The sequence below is a fragment of the Bombina bombina genome, chromosome 7 (genome assembly GCF_027579735.1).
Source record: "Bombina bombina isolate aBomBom1 chromosome 7, aBomBom1.pri, whole genome shotgun sequence".
NCBI lineage: Eukaryota > Metazoa > Chordata > Amphibia > Anura > Bombinatoridae > Bombina > Bombina bombina.
In genome coordinates this window covers 305,125,385-305,145,878 of record NC_069505.1, presented here as the reverse complement: position 1 = coordinate 305,145,878, position 20,494 = coordinate 305,125,385, and the positions used below count along the sequence as shown (strand labels likewise).

The following is a 20,494-nucleotide window of genomic DNA, read 5'->3' as shown; positions in this document are numbered from 1 at the left end:
CCACGACCTCAATCCGACGCAGATCGATGTGAGTTGAAAACCCGTAGAATTCAAGCAGAATCGTGTTCATTCGCCCTCCTATTTGACACCATTTAAAGCTCTCACGTAGTTATAAAAAATTCTACAGTTACTCTCGCATCTTTTCTGACTCCTGGTTTTCAATCCGCCACCCTTCAGGTTGCAGATGCCATAGAACTCAATGGGTGTCGGAAAACACAGAAAGCTTATGTTTGATGCTGCAAGAGAATGAAGTATATTACATAATAAAAGTAAATTAGAAACTTTATTAAAATAGTATACCCTTTCTAAATCAAACTATTATTGCCCCACATTTGGTGCACTAGTAGATATAGGGATAAAAATGAAAAATACATTACTACTTATGAATTATGTTACAACTTTGTCTCTCATTACAAAGCAAGGGAACAATATTATTTAAGTGGTATATACTACTCTCTCATTTTTTCTTTAAATTGAACAATATTATTTCTACATATTTGGTGCAAAGGTTTTCCCCAAACTTGTTGCACTAATAGATATAGAGATAAAAATGAAATAAATTCACAACATAATATAGCCAACTTCCTTTTTATTTGTATTTCTAGTTTTAAAAGCTTAAAGTGCTCCCTAAAGACTCTACTGTTCAGGGATGCATACAACCTACGCTAACCTTTCTTTATACCAGCTCCTCTCCTCCATTGCTATCCCCTGAACCCCCTTAGCATGTAAGCCTAAGAGTCCAGCTGTTTGTTGATCATCTTCTCAAGAGCTGACTACAACAGTGCAACTCTTGGCAGGGTAATAACCTACACACTGGTTCATTTTTCCAACACTTTTGATTGGAATATGCATAATCACATGATTTATGACTTCAGCCAATCTAATTCAAATACACATTATAAACTATCACTAACGAATCAAGTTGCTTGAAACTTGTGTCATTGATTACTCATCAGAACTTGTAAGTGCCATTTGTTACATTGTGTATTATACTTTGAAAGTATGTATATGTGAAATTAGTATTATAGATAAACATTGATGCTGACATTAGGACACAGTGTAATATTTTAGACAAGGATTTTAAAATTTGAATTTATGTTTGAGTCAATATATTCTTAAGATGATAGCTCAAAGGGATAGCCCACCTTTTTTCAGTAAGAAATGTCATCTTATATGCCAGCCCATTTTATAACACATGTGAAGGGGTATTTTTTTTAAATAAATTGCAATCAGGGAAGGTTAGACAGGTGCAGAGAGAAACCTGACTCAGCTCTTAAAGGGACAGGAAACCCCAAATTATTATTTCATGGTTTGGATAGAACATACAATTTTAAACAATTTTCCAATTTACTTCTATTATCAAATTTGCTTAATTCTCTTGTTATCCTTTGCTGAAGGAACAGCATTCCTCTACTGGCTGAACACATCTATTTAGCCAATCACAAGAGACAAATGTGTGCAGGCACCAATTAGCAGCTAGCTCCCACTAGTGCAACTTAATTTTTTACTTTCCTATCCCTTTAAAATATCCATTGATTGCAAATAAATGCATATGATACTCTGATTACATGTTATATTCGCAATTAGTCCTGCTCAGAAAAAGAATACTTTTACACTATATACAATAATGTACTAAAGAGAAATGTGCTTGTTCGTGGACAGTTATGAAATTATATAAATAAAGATGGGAAAAACCTGAATAGCCGCAACATCGATGAATGTTAGTTAACACCGATGCTCTTTGCACCATACTTGACGCGCGTGTTTTTGATGCGAATGCAACATAGTTGATGATTTGATAAATAGGCCCATCTGTGTTTGATTAGTATGCCTAATGAAACAGGCTTATGAGATGAGGCTGAGAATCATGTTGCAATACTGATACCAAATAATCGTCTGTTGCTTCTCATTATATCTACTAATTGCTTTCTGGAGTTCCTTCTGGGGTGTTGCACTTGCCAAAATTATTGGTTTACACCCTATGATCAGTTAGCTGGTTAAAGGACAAGTAAATACAGTAGATTTGCATAATCAGCAAATGCAATAGCACTTAGGGCTCCATATACTAAGCAGCGAAAGCTGCTCGGAAGCTCTTGTGGGGCAGGTTCGCATATCCGAACCTGCTTCCTGCAGTGTAAGAAGTAGCGGTCATTAGACTCTTACACCCTACGCCACCACTGAGGTTGTAAGGGAAATCACAGAGAGGTCGCTCGCTCGCTCTCAGTGATTAATAATCCCTTCTCTCACACAATTGGTCATGCTAGAGAAGGGGCGGCATTACACACTCACTTGAGCATGTAATGATACATACGGGCAGCGCATACTGTTCGTCCACTGCCCATATGTGGCGAGTTGAGAAGCTTGTCTGTCTCGCTCCTTCGTACATGGGCCCTTAGTCTGAACTTCAAATGAGTAGTAGATTTTTTTCTGACAAATTTCAAAGTTATGTCTATTTCCACTCCCACTGTATCATGTGACGGCCATCAGCCAATCCGAAACGCATATACGTATATTCTGTGAATTCTTGCACATGCTCAGTAGGGGCTGGTGACTCAAAAAGTCAAGATATAAAAATACTGTGCACATTTTGTTAATGGAAGTAAATTAGAAAGTTGTTTAAAATTGCATGCTGTATCTGAATCATTAAAATTTTATTTTGACTTGAGTATCCCTTTAATGGGCATACCAGCCAGCTCAAATACTAATCCAATAGTACCAAAAATAGTGAATGGAAAGTTTGTATTTTCGTATACACACTATGTGACACCCCTTCTTTTTTTGATCTGCTACTAATAAGAACAACAATAGCAGCATGTTTATTTAGGAGAAAATACTTTGAAAATGTATCACTGCTTGAATGATTAATTTTTTGGGGGGATTCAAATGCACTTTACAATGATTGAAATTCCAAAAACCATTGTGCATGAATATCCCTAATATCTTCACAGATACTTCTGCAAAATCACAGCTGCACACGTTAAAAAAACAAGCCTTTAGCTATAACTCTTCAAAGAAGCATTTTAGCAAAAATAATCATATTGCAAAATGCTTCTAATGGAATTTAAAATGTACTGCTATGCATTTCTAATACTACTTTTATGACCCCTTTTGAATGTATCTCATAAAACACAGTTCAAGTTCAATTATGCAACTAAAAATACCCTTTCCGGTAACACAGCATTTTGCTTATGTGTAAACATGACATTCCTGCAGGGTTAGAACATTGTATAGACTTCTCAGGTGCTTATTGCAATGCTTAAAATTAAAGAAGAATGCTTTTTTTTTTTCTTCCAGATAAAAGCATACAGTTTTAAAAAGCTTGCTGCTTTACTATAATTACCAAATTTACTTCTTTCTCTTGTATTGTTTGCTGAAATTTTAGCTCCTTTCTGTGACAGCATACTGAGGTAGGCTTAGGAGCGTACACATATCTTGAGCACTAGTGGCCCGATGATATTAAGGTCTCTGTGCTGGCGAGATTATTAAAGAATACTCGCCAGTCCTTCTATTTGCCTAGTGGAATGTTCTAAAGACACTTTTTTACCCTGAAACTAGGATGTCTCTTTAAGGGGCGTATACTACATTTTTGTATGTCGAGGGGATGCATACACTTCAAAAGTGCACAATAAAATTCATATTTTAAATATCTTACAAAACAAATAATGTAACCATTCACATAAAAATATGCAGGAAAAAAGTATTTTGTTAAGGTGCATTAAAAATTATGACAACATTTTTTCACCAAAAATCATATTTTATAAAAAAAATGTTAAATTTTTATGTAAATTACACAAGAATAAATTTTACTAAATATGCACAGCGTAAATCAATTAGGTGTGCTGGGATTTGGATGGGCGAATATTTTGCAACATTGGAAAAATGAAACAAAAACACGTTTGTTCGTTCATTTCAAATTTCGAATGTTTGTACAGCATTCTAAAATTCGTTTAATGTTATAGTATTTCTAATGCTCTCTTAAAATTTTATATTTGATTTAAAATGTTCTAATAATTTGATTCAAATTACACAATGTTCAAATTCGAAAAATTCTAATTTATATATTTGTAATAGTATTTCTAATGATCTCTTTAAATGTAATATTCAAATTCTGCAATATTCAAATAGAAGCATTCAAATTGATTTATTTTTATCTATTATTTATCAATTTACTGAATTCAATACCGCAGGAACTATTGAACCTCTGAATAGTATCTGTTTATGAACATTCAAAAACGAAAGTAACATTTGTAAATCGGAAATATCATTCAATTAACACATTTTAATCGATTTTCATTCTCATCAACATACGATTGTCCAAAACGAATATCCACAGGACTATCCGTTCTACCAAACAAATTGCACTTTCAGCACATTTGTCCATCTCTTATATATGTATAATATATATATATATATATATATATATATATATATATATATATATTATATATGTATATATACATACAGTATGTATGTATACATTGGTGCCCTTTGCCGTTAACTAGCTAAAAACCTGAAAAATCATATTTAAGCAATATTTATTTTAAATAAAGTGTTTAACTGTGTATCTACTTTATATATTTTACATTTAAATGTTCTTTACATAGGGGAGTATGTTCTAAGTATTTTTAATTAGATATTCCTTTATATATCGGCATATATCTATACCTATATATAATCATATAGATATATAGGTATACGTATATATAGAAATATGAATTTATGAAAAAATAGAACTTTTTCTGCTATTTTAAGAACATTGGAATGTGAAATATTAATATTTTCATGTTGGATTAGCGCATTTGAGAAAATGTGAGGTTTGCACAATAGTAGTTGTTTTCCCCACATTTCTTGCTCTATTGACTTCTATAGGGAATACCTTAACTCAGTTGTGATATTCTAACTTCGTATTTTTGCTCTCGTCAGGTTAGTGCGGGAGTGAAAACTTTTAATTTTGACTTGTAATACGCATGCAAAAAACGTACTTCTAGTGGAGTTAGAGCACGAGCAATAAATATTGTTCTATTCGTTATCGAACCTTAATTGGGCTGTGTTTCCAATGAGTAACAGTTGCTATTTCATATACAAAAATATACAATTGAGCAATATTCCATACATATTATACTCTAAAACCTCTATAATAAGTCAACGGAACCCAATTTCACAGTGCAGTGTCCCTTTAAATATGAATTTTGCTAAATAATTTAAATAAGAAATATTCTGCATATTTATAATAAGAATTTGAATACATATTATTATTTTACTTTAAAATTACTTTTTTTTAAATATATACTTTTATTACAATTTTTACTTTATACTTTTGTTGTTAAACTGCATATTTTGTGTCCCTTATTATACACAGCTTTGAGAGTAAAATTTGCTTTCAGAATCCTTCAGTATATAGGATCTCATATTACCAATAGTCTATTTAGATAATTTGTCCTGAGGACAAATTAGAAAACTGCAACCTTATTCCTTTATATTGTCCTGTAAAGAGGATAAACTAAGATTTGATTTGATTTTCAAAAGATACTATTATGGAATTTGAAGTGATTAATCTCAGTGGATAATGTTTTTCAATCCTCAACTACACAGCACTCTATCCATAAGACATATTACAAATACTGTCATCAATATGGTAAAAGCAATATTGAAAAAAAACAAAAGAATTGATATTTTTCTTTAAATTATATTTTCAAAATGTAGAGCTATTGCATAGTCAGGCTGTAGGTAGATGTTAAAAAGTCAAACAAAGCTATGAGATCTCACCATTATGAAAATGCGAAGCATTCTTATTTATTCTCAGAAATGCATTTTTTTAATGAAATGTTGGCGCGGAGCAGAAACTACTAATAGGTTGTTAGCACAGCACAGTCAATACACTCGCGCATTAGCACATTGGCACTGGCGTAAGGTAAACCTGGACACAATTCAAATGAATATTGCCTACAAAGATATGTAATGGCAGAAATCCAACAATATAGAACTAAGTAACCTTCTACCATGAAGCAGACTCCAAAGAACAGTGTATAACCCTTTCATAACTGCAAGAAGGGCATGAGAATAAAGCTATAAGTTTATATTGATACAGCACTGAAGTTATTATTTAAATAGATAAATCTAAGTCCTATGCTTGTTCCGAAAGACAGAAACTAGATCACTGAATAGCAACATGCCAATATCAGTAGACCCCTGCATGTGACCAAATCAAAATTTATTAGCTGGTTGTCACATTGCCAAAGCTCCACAGAAATGGCAACAGCTAATACTGATCATGGGAGCTTCAAATTTAATGATTCATGATTCAGACAGAGCATGCAATTAAAAAAATAATCACATTTACTTCTATTAATAATGAACTATTTTTTTATTCATGATATTCTTTGGGGAAGTGTAAATCTAGGAGTTTGCATGTACATTTTGTATTTCATGGTAGCAGTATTTGCAACAATGTATAACATTGCTACAAACATTGTTGTCATAAAGTGTTAAAACATTTTAAAGACACACACGTTCCTTAGCCTACCTAGGTTTTAACAAAAGATACCAAGTGAACAAAGAAAATTTCATTATAGAACTAAATTGGATTTTTTTAAGTGCATGCTCTGTCTAATCCATAAAAGTTTCATTTTGACTTTACTCAAAATGTAATTCCCCATAAAAAGTTCTCTAATGCATAGTGAAAACAATCTTGGCAATGTGCTTTTATTTTGCCTGCTTCTCCTGTAATTTAAATCAGTGTTTCCAGTAACCCCAGAGAAGCTAGAGGGAATTTCATGAAATGCCAAACCCTGAGCTCCCACGCATGGTACAGTAATTGCTTAATCAGTACAGGAGCACAATTATGTGTTGACTACAAGAAAGAAGAACAACAGATGAGGTTTCTCAAGGGATAATTCTCTAGAATGCAACCAATGCTAAATTTGCTAACAAAATAAAAGTTTTATATGCTTTAAAAATAATACCTTTGAATGCAGATTGTTAGCAATGCAATAATTATTTTCTATGGTATATATTTAAAAAAATACTTTGAATATGTACTCCATGCTTGACACTATTATGTACAGCGTCGTGCAATGTGCATATAAAACCCTACTTCCATTTTGGCTTCCTTGACCTGTTGTCCTGATATGAGCATTACAGCAACCTAACGCTCAATGCAGATGGATACAAAATATATGATTTGCTGCACTGAATAAGCTTCCAGCAATCTATTCTAATTGCAACCCTTTCCCCAACCAGAGAAACAATACTAACCATAGCCCGGTGTAAACCATATGTGGACTACTTGCCCAGTTTTACTAATCATGTGCTTAACTACATATATAACCACAGGAAAGGTCACAAGTGCAGTTATACTTGACTGTGTATAACTCTGAAGACAAGGGATGATGCTATTGGTCAAAATCCATTATGTAGGGAAACAGGAGTGATTTGCTGTGTATGGGCATCGGCCTATGCTGCTTAACACAACATTTTACATGACCAAGTTGGCAACATTACTCATAGAACTGACTAAGCCTTGGCCTTATGAAACACAGGTCAGTACTTAGTTATTCTCTTTGTTGTGAGTAGCACATAAATCAGGAACCTACGCCCATTTGCCTAATTGTGAATCATTACTCCTGTGCCTCTTAACTTCATACCAGACCTTTTATCTGCTTTTACCTCTATTTGCAGATATTGTCAAGTGTGTGAATTTTAGCATGCACATGCAAGAATAAAAGTAGGTAGCAAGCCTATGGGCTCCATTTATTTAGCAGCATAAACCCTTGAAGGGCAGGTTTGCTGATGTGAGCCTGAGTCTTTGCACCTCAGAGATGGCAGAATTAAAATACCCGAAAGATGTTCATTTGGGGTGATTGGTAGGCCCTGCTCTTACACAACTGGTCACACGAAAGTAGGGAGATGCACAAGAATTTACTTTTACATTGTTAATTGAGAGAAAGAGACAAGCATCTGTGTTTGTTTGTCTTGATCATGGGTGGACAGGTTCTTAGTTGGGAACATTGTGCATCTGGGATTTGATAAATGGAGGAATTATGTATCAAATGTTTGTGGACAGGAATGTAACAGGAAAGGGAAAGGAACGTATGGAAAGAAAGCAGCCAGTTACATATGACAGCTGTACTTCAAATGGGAATATGTAGGTTAAATAAAATAAACAGAGAACATAGAATTTGATATTCAAATGTTACATTCATTAAAGGGAAGATTACTTTTCTGGCAAATATGCCTAAAACATTCACCTTTCCCTAACTGTGCTCCCAATGAGCTTAAAGTTGCTATACCTGGAAAAAAAGATCTGTTAAATAACTTAGTTGAATTATACAGTATTGTATAACCTCAAGGCATATCATAATAATTCCAATTATGTTAACATAAAGTCTTGGAACAACAACTATTAAATAATGGTATCCTTCAGAGGTCTAAGTAATTGCCTACCTTTCTGGCTCATTCATCTTTAAATCTGTAGATTGTACGTTCTTGGGATCATAGTTCCTCATTTTGTTATTCAGCAGAGTCTCATTATTGTCAAATGTGCAGTACAAATATTATGCATTATTGTGTTATTTGTATTGCTTTGTTTTAGTCTTACATATTGGCCTGGATTCAATAAAACCTGTTTGTGAAACTAATGTCTAGCAAAACCAAACAAACCTCACTGCAACATCTATAAAGGTAATGCCAAAAACACTGACTAACGAACCTGTAGAAAATATTCGAACAAGATCTTGCCTTAACAATGAGCATCTATCTCAAGCCTGATATATACATTTTATATTGTACAATATAACACTATGGGCTAGATTACAAGTACAGTATAATTGATAGGGTGCATGTTATCTTATGCTCTGTCTCATGTAAAGAATAATACATAACCAAAATCGTAAATGTATGGTTGAAAATTTTATCCAGAGCTTCTTAACATGGGCAACACTTTGGTGCACCCTATACTTTTAACGGATTAGCCCGCTCATTGTGCTCAAATTACAAATGGTGAGTTATGTGTTGTACTTGAGCGCATTGCAAAATACAGCTGAAAAAATGTAAGCTGACGTACCGTTATTATTAATAGTATAGCTCCAAACTAAATGAAGAACTCTATTTGTAGTTCAACCCTGGCTTATTATGTGAAGGATTTAGTGTTCCTGTGCTGTCTGACATGCAGATGTTAGCGTGCCCTAGACTATAGCTCGATCGACAAAAAATAACTTTTGACTCGTAATATAAGCACAAAAATAGAAGCACTATTGATTGTGCTCGAGCAATGTTGACGCTAATATTTTTGCACTCCACTTGTAATCTAAGCCATTGTCTATTTACAGAATGTTGTGCCCCTTGTTTAGCACAATAGAATGTTATGGTGCTTTACACCTAAATTATAATAGCAATAATAATAGTTTCATCTCTCTACCTTGTTCGGGTAGAATCACGAAAAGCTTTGCACTGAATTGTAACAAGTTTGCAGGGACAACAAACCACAGGTTTCCCTAAGGGTTGATGATGATGAAAGGTTATGGAAACATAGCCTTAAAATAAATCTTAATAGTTCTAATCTTGCAATTTTCTTTTAACCCATTGACTGACAGAGATAATTGCAACATCATGGCAATGCTTTTTATCAGAGCAGTTTATTTTTAAATTAAATAATTTTTTCACAATAAGACATTTAAAAAAAAAATATTTGGCAATTGAGTACAGGCATTTTTTTCTATAATAGGGGTTAAGTCATATATGGATTTTGGTCATGGCCACCTTAGCATTTGCAGGGCCCTGGGTGAGACAAGTTTGTGGGGCCCCTTATTCCCCCCATAGCTCACCCATAGCTAAACATTCAGTGAGACTTATATAAAGAATAACACTATATATTACACCTCCTGATCTTATTAACAGTTCTACATAAACTAAATACATGATTTACATTTCACCTTCTTATTTCCTCAATGCTGAAAACATTATGGGGCCCTCCAATGTGCTGGTGCTTCCTTTGCCTGGCCCAAAGGGCAAGCCTGACTCATATAACACCACTACAGGCCAGGTTATGAGTGGAGCACTGTTACGTACAAGCGATAAGGCTTATGTTGCAGGTGTTTGCGCACGTCGGGTTTCCCACTCATTTTACAAGTTGAAAGTAAACACGACTCCTTGAGCGCAATCAGAATTTATACTAGAATGATTACTGCATCCTCAGAACTCTGGTTAACCTTTTTGCAAAGCAAAAAAGTTTTACAAAACACATTATATGTATTTACAGACATATATACACATTTAAACACATAAATACATATGTACACACACACACATATATATGTGCATTGGAGCCCTTTGCAGTTAAGTAGATGAAAACATGTAAAAACATATTTATGCAATATACATTTTTAATAAAGGTTTTGTATTTACTCTAAATATTTGACATTCCAATGTTCTGCATATAGCAGAATATGTTGTAAGTATTTATAAATATATATTCCTATAAAAAAAAAATATATATATATATATGTATATATCAATACCTATATATAATCATGTATTTTTATATAGGTATAGATATATATTGTACAAAAAAAAACCTGCAGATATATAAAGAAATATTTATTTATGAATAAATAGAACATATTCTTCTATGTGAAGAACATTGGGATGGGAAATATTCATATTTTCATGTTGGGTTAGCGCAGTTGAGAATATGAGATCGGGTTCACTTTCAAATCATAATACAAGGGCAACGCGATGCACACGAAAAAACTTCTAGCGCAGTTAACGCCCCACTCGTAATCTAGCTCTACCTGATATACCATAGGTCTTTTGGTAATAGCCATGACACACTTTAACCTCTCCATGTGGCGTCCACCTGTGTTTAGCTGTCTCTGCTGTTGCTGAGTACTGGAGGTACAGTGGTTATAAATAGTATGCGACCTGCTGCACCTCCCAAAATGTGTCAGATCTCCTCTGTAAGTGCTGTGTTTTAATCTGGACATGCATGTCAGCACTGAGAGAGTTAATAGGATGTAAGAGCTATTCTACCCTTTATTTTGTGCACTGTAAAACTGTGTATGGGGCAGTTAAGTGTTTGGGAACCCAGGGGACACTAGGGTATTGTAGCTGTACTGTGTCTGCACACAAACCATTTAACCCCTTCCCACAATAGTCGATAAGGGCTGAGATTTCCATGACTTTCAGTCACTCCCCTTTACAGACATCATGGTATGAGTGTTGTATAACAGTCCTAGATATACTGTATGTCTGATCTATAAAACTTATAACAATATAATTAGGAAAATTCATTGTCTTGTATATTAGAAGTTTTTACTCTCATTGCAAGTAGCTGGATACCAATTAGTAGCATGTTAAGGCGCGGAATTGTGATGCAGAGACAGTCCATCTAAGTTTTTAAAAAGTTGTTCTGGATGATACAGGTTCCAGGGAAGTGAAACATTGCAAGCTTACCATTTCCTGTAACATAACAAACCTGGCTCGCCGGAAACAGAAGTTATGAAGCAGCGGTCTAAAGACATCTGCTCCATAACTTTTCCGCCTGCTCTGAGGCCGCGGACAGAAATCAACCCGATCGAATACGCCCCCATATAAGTTCATTCAAAAGTTTGTACAATGAAATCCCCTTTATCCTTAATAAATTTATTTGTGCTCCTCCAGTGATGTCTCTTCCATTAATGAAGGAAGCTGTAAAACTCGCTTCTATACAGATCTCAGAGGATATGATCTCAAAGGATATGAGATGGTAAAAGACTTAGGAGATTTGATATTAGATGCAACACTCAGTCTCTCCAATGCAAATCCCCAAAAAAGTGTATTAACCCCAAAAATACACTCCAAACAGATGAGACAAAAGAAAGGTGGGTGGGATTGTGCTACAAATAGCTAGAGAATTCTAAATGTAATTAGTAAGCTAATAGCGGTAAATTACCGTATGTGCGTGAGTAATTTCAGTGCCAATGTGTAAATATATTTCCCCTATGATATTTGCTGTGTGTATAATAAAAACCAAATGACAAACAAACTTATATATGTATATTGTAACCTCTAACTCCAAAACATTCCAAATGTTCTATTGTATGTATATTGGAACATGTAATTCTAGAATAATATAAACCAGAATAGTATCTAATTGAGTTTGATATTGATAATGTATCGAAAAGAGGAATACATAGGTTGAAATGTAAAAAATGGTTAACAATTTATTGGATCTATTAATACAATAAAATGAGATGCCGGCATCAAATATTAAAAAACATCTTAAACAGTAAATTGTGAAACTTAAAATTCTAATATTAGCAGACTAAGTAGACAGATTACAATAACAGGATAAATAAAGTGGCTGCCCTCGCTCTCATTCCGTGATAGTTCACCTCTAAACACGTTAGGAATCGCCAATAAATTGTTAACCATTTTTTACATTTCAACCTATGTATTCCTCTTTTCGATACATTATCAATATCAAACTCAATTAGATACTATTCTGGTTTATATTATTCTAGAATTACATGTTCCAATATACATACAATAGAACATTTGGAATGTTTTGGAGTTAGAGGTTACAATATACATATATAAGTTTGTTTGTCATTTGGTTTTTATTATACACCCAGCAAATATCATAGGGGAAATATATTTACCCATTGGCACTGAAATTACTCACGCACGTACGGTAATTTACTGCTATTAGTTTACTAATTACATTTAGAACTCTCTAGCTATTTGTAGCGCGATCCCACCCCTTTCTTTTGTCTCATAGTTTTTGATGGGCCTCACTTTGTGTCAGTTTATCTGTGTGTTTAACCCTAATACAGATGACAAAAGGTTATCACCAAGATTACAAGTTGTGCGCTAATCAACGCAAAAAAATTAGCGGTATCACACTCTCCATAGTGCTGCCATTACAAGTTACTGAAAAGCCTTCTTTTGTTGTACGGTATGGTGCGATAAGCTCCATACCGCACAAAACCCAAAGCCTGACTTGACGTGCTCGTGCGCGTTATACCCCATAGACATCAATGGAGAGAACACCTGTGGTCGCGGAATGGCGATCGCCGTAATGCAATCCCCATTGATGTCTATGGGGAAAAGAAAGTTATGTAAAAACCTAACACCCTAACATAAACCCCTAGTCTGAATACCCCTAATCCGCCGGCCACCTGACATCGCCGACACTAAATAAAGTTATTAACCCCTAAACCGCCACCCCCACATCGCTTACACCTAAATAAACCTATTAACCCCTAAAACCACTGGCCCACCGCATCGCTACTACTATAATAAAACTAATAACCCCTAAACCGCCGCCCCATATCGCTAACACCTAAATAAACCTATTAACCCCTAAAACCACTGGCCCACCACATCGTTACTACTATAATAAAACTAATAACCCCTAAACCGCCTCCCCATATCGCTAACACCTAAATAAACCTATTAACCCCTAAACCACCGGCCCCCACATCCCTACTCCTATAATAAACCTATTAAACCCAAAACCGCCGCCCCCCACATCATTACTAATATAATAAAACTATTAACCCCTTAACCACCGGCCCCCCACATCGCTACTACTATAATAAACCTATTAATCTCTAAAACGCTATCCCCCACAACGCAATAAACCTAATTAAACTATTAACCCCTAAACCGCCATCTCCCCACAAAGCAAATTACTAATTTAATCTCTAAGCCCCCTAACCTAACACCCCCTAAATTAACCCCAATTAAATAAAATAAAAAAATACTAAGTTAAAATTAAAATAAAAAATACTAACATTACTTAAAAAAAAACTAAGATTAAATTAAAATAAATACATCTAAAACTACAAAAATAAAAAAGTCTCAAATTACAGAAAAAAATAAACCAAATTATAAAAAAAAAATTAAACCTAATATAATACCCCTATAAAAATAAAAAAGCCCCCCAAAATTAAAACACCCCCTAATCTAACACTAAATTATCAATAGCCCTTAAAAGGGCCTTTTGTATGGCATTGCTCTAAGTTAAACAGCTCTTTCACGTAAAACAATACTAAGTCGCCCCTAACAGTAAACCCCCCACCCACCAAACCTCCCTAAAATAAAAAACCGAACACTAAAAAAAACCTAAGCTACCCATTGCCCCTAAAGGGGCATTTGTATGGGCATTGCCCTTAAAAGGCCAATCAGCTCTTTTGCACCCCATTAACCCCTTAATGACCACAGCACTTTTCCATTTTCTGTCCGTTTGGGACCAAGGCTATTTTTACATTTTTGCGGTGTTTGTGTTTAGCTGTAATTTCCCTCTTACTCATTTACTGTACCCACACATATTATATACCGTTTTTCTCGCCATTAAATTAACTTTCTAAAAATACCATTATTTTCATCATATCTTATAATTTACTGTAAAATTTTTTATAAAATATGAGGAAAAAATGGAAAAAAACACACTTTTTTTAACTTTGACCCCCAAAATCTGTTACACATCTACAACCACCAAAAAAAAAACATGCTAAATAGTTTCTAAATTTTGTCCTGAGTTTAGAAATACCTAATATTTACATGTTCTTTGCTTTTTTTGAAAGCTATAGGGCCATAAATACAAGTAGCATTTTGCTATTTCCAAACTACTTTTTTTCAAAATTAGCGCTAGTTACATTAGAACACTGATATCTGTCAGGAATACCTGAATATCCTTTGACATGTATATATATTTTTTTAGAAGACATCCCAAAGTATTGATCTAGGCCAATTTTGGTATATTTCATGCCACCATTTCACCGCCAAATGCGATCAAATACAAAAAATCGTTCACTTTTTCACAAATTTTTTCACAAACTTTCGGTTTCTCACTGAAATTATTTACAAACAGCTTGTGCAATTATGGCACAAATGGTTGTAAATGCTTCTCTGGAATCTCCTTTGTTCAGAAATAGCAGACATATATGGCTTTGGCATTGCTGAAGGCCGCTAAATGCCGCTGCGCACCACACGTGTATTATGCCCAGCAGTGCAGGGGTTAATTAGGGAGCTTGTAGGGAGCTTGTATGGTTAATTTTAGCTTTAGTGTAGTGTAGTAGACAACCCAAAGTATTGATCTAGGCCAATTTTGGTATATTTCATGCCACCATTTCACCGCCAAATGCGATCAAATAAAAAAAAAAGTTTTCACAATTTTAGGTTTCTCACTGAAATTATTTACAAACAGCTTGTGTAATTATGGCACAAATGGTTGTAAATGCTTCTCTGGGATCCCCTTTGTTCAGAAATAGCAGATATATATGACTTTGGCGTTGCTTTCTGGTAATTAGAAGGCCGCAAAATGCTGCTGCGCATCACACGTGTATTATGGCTAGCAGTGAAGGGGTTAATTAGGAAGTTTGTAGGGAGCTTGCAGGGTTAATTTTAGCTTTAGTGTAGAGATCAGCCTCCCACCTGACACATCAGACCCCCTGATCCCTCCCAAACAGCTCCCTTCCCTCCCCCACCCCACAATTGTCCCCGCCATCTTAAGTACTGGCAGAAAGTCTGCCAGTACTAAAATAAAAGCTTTTTGGGGGGTTTAGGTTTTTTTAAAAAATATAAAAAAAATTCTTCTGCTGTGTAGGACCCCCCTTAGCCTCCAACCTCCCTAATCCCCCCAAAACAGCTCTGTAACCTTCCCCATCTGCCTTATTGGGGGCCATCTTGGGTACTGGCAGCTGTCTGCCAGTACCCAGCTTGCACAAAAAAGGGCTTTTTTTTCTTAGTTTTTTTTTTCTGTAGTGTAGCTTCCCCAAATCCCCCACCACCACAAACCCCCACCACCTCATTGATCGTTTTTTTTTTTTTTTTTAACTTTTTTTAACTGATTGCCCTTTTAAACCTTCTTTATTTTACACCTTTTTCTGTAGTGTAGCGGTTCCCACCCGCTCCCTTCCCGCCCACGATCCCGCCCCCCTCAACATCTCCAGGGTCATCGATGGCCGCCACCCGCCTCCCGGTACTGCTCCCACCCACCAACGAAGGAAGCCACCGATCTCCGGTGCAGAGAGGGCCACAGAGTGGCTCTCTCTGCATCGGATGGCTTCAAAAGGTTATTGCAGGATGCCTCCATATCGAGGCATCACTGCAATAACCGGAAAGCAGCTGGAAGCAAACAGGATCGCTTCCAGCTGCTTTCCACACCGAGGACGTGCAGGGTACGTCCTCAGGCGTTAACTGCCTTTTTTTTGAGGACGTACCCTGCACGTCCTCGGTCGTTAAGGGGTTAAAATACGAAAATCCCTAATCTAAAAAAAAAACCACCCCAAAAAATAAAAATAAAGCCTAACTCTAACCCCCAAATAGGTACTCACTGTTCCTGAAGTTCGGCAGAGAAGGTCTTCTTCCAGGCGGTGAAGGTCTTCTTCCAGGCGGCGACATCTTCATCCACCGCGAGGACCTCTTCTATCTTCGTCCAGGACTTTTTTTTATTTTTGGGGGTGGGGTTTTTTTTAGATTAGGATTTTTTTAAAATTTTAATTGGCTGCAAAAGAGCTGATTGCCCTTTTAAGGGCTATGCAAAATCCATAACTACTGATCTCAGATAGCAGAATAGATCGCGGCGGTATAGACTATAATGTTAGCATTATAGCCGGACCGCACAACCTTTAATACAGTCGCAATGAAAATCCTGCACTAAAAAGTCATTTTTTGAATGTGGAATGGAGAGTTGCGTAAAGGTTAAAATGCTAGCGGTATAGCCGTACCACAGCGACTTGTAATACGGGAGACCTGCATATTCCGCCTGCTATGGCCAATTTTTCAGCAGTATAGCTGTACCGCAATACTTGTAATTTTGCCATATATTTGTTAAATACTACAAAAATAAAGGTTCTGATTCAAAAAAGTACATTTTATTTTATCACTTTTAAGTCTATTTCTATAAGAATACTTATTTTCCAAATCTAAATTATAACAATATCTTACGAGGACCCTTCCCCACTGAGGAAATATTTTTTGTATTGACAAAAGTTGTGAACAGTTTTATATGGACCATAAATCTGCAAAGGTGATTGCATATAAAGCAATCAGATTAGGAAAAAAGAAGAAACCATTATCTGATGATACACAGCCAAAATAATATATTATTTAACACAAAAGCAAGTGTCTTTTAGAGTTTTGCTTATGTGCTACAGAATATGCAACCTAGTAGTTTTATTGTTTCTTTGTGTTGAGATGATTTCTACTCCTGCAATGAAATATTCAATGCGATGCAACCTGTTGCAAAATATTTTAAATAATCCAAAATTAATATACTCAACGTTCAACTAAAATTTCTTCAAATATGCATTTTGATAGAATTTATATTGACAGAATTAAACATTCCTACAATAACCAGTACAGGTGGCCCTCGGTTTACAACGGTTCAATTTGCACCGTTTCAGAATAACAACCTTTTTTTTCAGTCATGTGACTGCTATTGAAAAGCATTGAGAAGCAGTGGATTGATTAAAATAGCCAGTAGGTGGAGCTGTCCGCTTGTGTTGCAGCAAAGATATGCAAGCCAAGCAAGCTGAAATTATTCAGTTTAACCAGACCTGAGCTATCGAGCAAAGCTTGCAAAATTTAGCCAGGTGGTGTGCCCATTAAATAGGGACTGGGGAGAACACTGTGTGTGTATGTATATATGTATATATGTATATATATATATATATATATATATATATATATATATATATATATGTATGTATACATGTATGTATATATATGTATGTACAGTATATATTGGTTGGGATATTTCAGGTGAAGTCAGTCAATGGTCTACCTCAAAGTCTCTAAAATAAAAATACAATATATATATATATATATATATATATATATATATATATATATATATTTATATATATATATTTAATGAAATTAAATAAAGGCACTGAAATGAAGAAAAAAAAACCTCCATTAATTTTCAGTAGTTTTGAACAAAGGAAATGATGTTCTTTTGTAGGGTAGAAAAGATGTGTTTTTATATTATTTATTCTTCCTCATTTCATATTTATCACGAGTTTGTTTGCTAATTTTCATTTGCAAGCATCAGTTCTTCCAGTTAACTGGGTCTCTCAATGGCCCACTGATTTCTTTGAAATGACAGACTGTAAATATGCATAAAAAAGGAGATGCAATTAGCACGTGTGTGTCTCAGTGCAGCCTGATTTCATTGGCAGTTTACCCACTGTGTTGATAAGCTACATTATCTAGAAAATTGGCCGCTGAAAAACTGCACCTTTGATTGCCAGCAAAAGTTCCAGATAACAGGGTGCTGAAGGGAAATATAATTGAGGTTGAATATCTTAACCAAGGTGTCACACGCTCCTTAGAAGCGCTAATTTATCAGTATGTTGGAATTTTTATTAACATTTGGATTGCGTTCCTGCCACACTAATGAAGCAGAATTGGCAGTCCAGGTTTTAGTTACTGTCATCCTCGTGAAGTTAAATGCAATTTCTTGTTAGGCACGGTTATGTAAATATATTTGTTCTGGGGCTAAAGAAATTATATGTTTCACAAAAACATAAATATGTCGCACCAGGGGAATATCAGCAATCACTGTCAGTTAAATGTATAAAAGTCGGCAAAAATTGAAGTACTGCAGTTTACAGTGCTTTGGTCCCATTAATGAAATGTGCAGTAAATCCTGTTTGTACATTTTAATGGGAAACCGTTGTTTTAATGTGTAGGACTGCAGGGGTTTGAATCGTTTCCTGTAGCATTATAGGTAATCATCAATCAAAAACTGTCATTCAATATTATCTCTTACTGTACCCGGCTAACATATAATTCTTAATATTGGGAAACCTGCAATGATTTCAATACGCTAGTTTTCAGTACAAATACGTATTGCAAAAGAGATTCAGAATGTTTCAGTTTTGTTGTGTTTTAAAGGAACAGGAATGTAAAAAATATATATTTTTTTTAACTCAAGTTTAACATATCAATTTAAAGAAAATTAAAAGAAAACTTTATGCTTATGTCTTCAGCATTATTTGTCAGTGGTATTTGCAACAATGTGTCAAATTTTACAAACATAGTTGCAAACTAATGCTTCTATATAGTGCTCAAGATACATGCACACTCTTAAACGTACCTAGGTATGCTCTTCTACGTTGCAACTGGAAAAATATATTTTATTGGTGAAGGAGCATAAAGTGAAAACTTTTCTCTTATCAAACCCAGAAATTTGTGGAAGGGACATAATTTTGTTTTTCTCTATTTTGTTTTGCAGCGGCATTGTAGATACCCCGTTAATCCACTCAGATGCCTTAAAGCCGCTAGTACAGCGATGGTTGGCCGATATTCCTGCTGGAAGACTTGCACAAGTAACAGACTTGCAGGCCGCTGTCGTTTATTTAGCATCTGAAGCCTCAGACTACATGACGGGTCACAATTTAGTCATCGAAGGTGGCCAGAGTCTTTGGTAGAACATTTGCTGAAAAATTAATAAACTGTCCTGAAAGTGTCCACAGTCCTACATTGTGTTTTAAAGTTGTTGTTTTTTTAAATGTAAAGTGTGATTTTAAATAAACTTACAAATCTTGCTTGAGAACAGCTTTACCCTCTTATTAGACAAAACATTTAAAACCTTTATATATATATGAAAGCGCTATATGATGGTATTGGGTGCATGTTTTAATATGGCAGATTTTTAGTGAGCAGTTGATTATATGACCTGTGAAGTTGTTAAATGCTGCATAATGATAGACTGTAGTTCATTCTCAGGTGACCACTTCGTACGGGTAAAAAGTAAGATTTAGAACCCATTTTATTTATGTATTAGGATACTTTACTCTCCATGTTCCCTAAAATTGTAGGGTCAGCCCTGGAAGCACGCGTAGCTGTGCTGGAGGGGCTCTTGATCTATGGGAGGAAAAAGCCTCTGGGTTGGCTGAGCAGGTGAAAGGGGGAGGAGCCAAAAGTGCCGATATATAGGGAGACTGAGCGGGAAAAAACAGGCAGAAATTTGTGAGGTAACTGATACAGAAATCTCCTCTGCTGCATGTTTTTTCCTGCCCAGTCTCATTATTGCTGATTTTGATTATCTTCTTGAGCAATAGCGGGAGGCAGCTGGCGGTAGAGACCCTTCTTGGGTAGCAGAGAAAATCCGGTCCCTATTTGAAGAAAAAGGGGAAAAAATAGAGGTAACTCCTACAAAAGGTCACCCTGTTAGGAGATCCCGACCTCCTCAGCGTTTGAGTCCTGTGGCCAATGAAGGATCCGGTGGGCAGAGGAGAAGAAGTGTGAGTGCAGGCAGAAGGAGGAGCTGTGGTCCGTTGCCTGTTTCAAGTCAGGTGGCTGAGGTGGAGCAGAGTTTACAGGATGACAACAGGGATCCGGAGGTGGAGGCTGCACCTGTTCCAGCTCTGAGGGGTAAGATTGTGGTGCAGGCCGGTCCGGCTGGGCCCGAGTGTCAGAGGGTTAGATTATTACAGCAGAGGTCTCTGGAACAGTTGCACGGCCCAGAGGGGCCTGTAATTATGGGAACTGGCAGCAAGCAATA

General features: G+C 35.6%; 1 protein-coding gene across 1 annotated transcript in view; it reads left to right on the top strand.

Moving 5' to 3' along the window:
- The window catches only part of LOC128636351 (uncharacterized), a 126,291-nt gene extending 106,748 nt beyond the window's left edge, over positions 1 to 19,543 (top strand). The window contains 1 exon segment of the mRNA XM_053689377.1: positions 19,223 to 19,543. Coding sequence (XP_053545352.1) covers positions 19,223 to 19,418 — 196 coding nt within the window. The 3' untranslated portion in view covers positions 19,419 to 19,543.
- Positions 19,544 to 20,494: the final 951 nt, after the last annotated feature.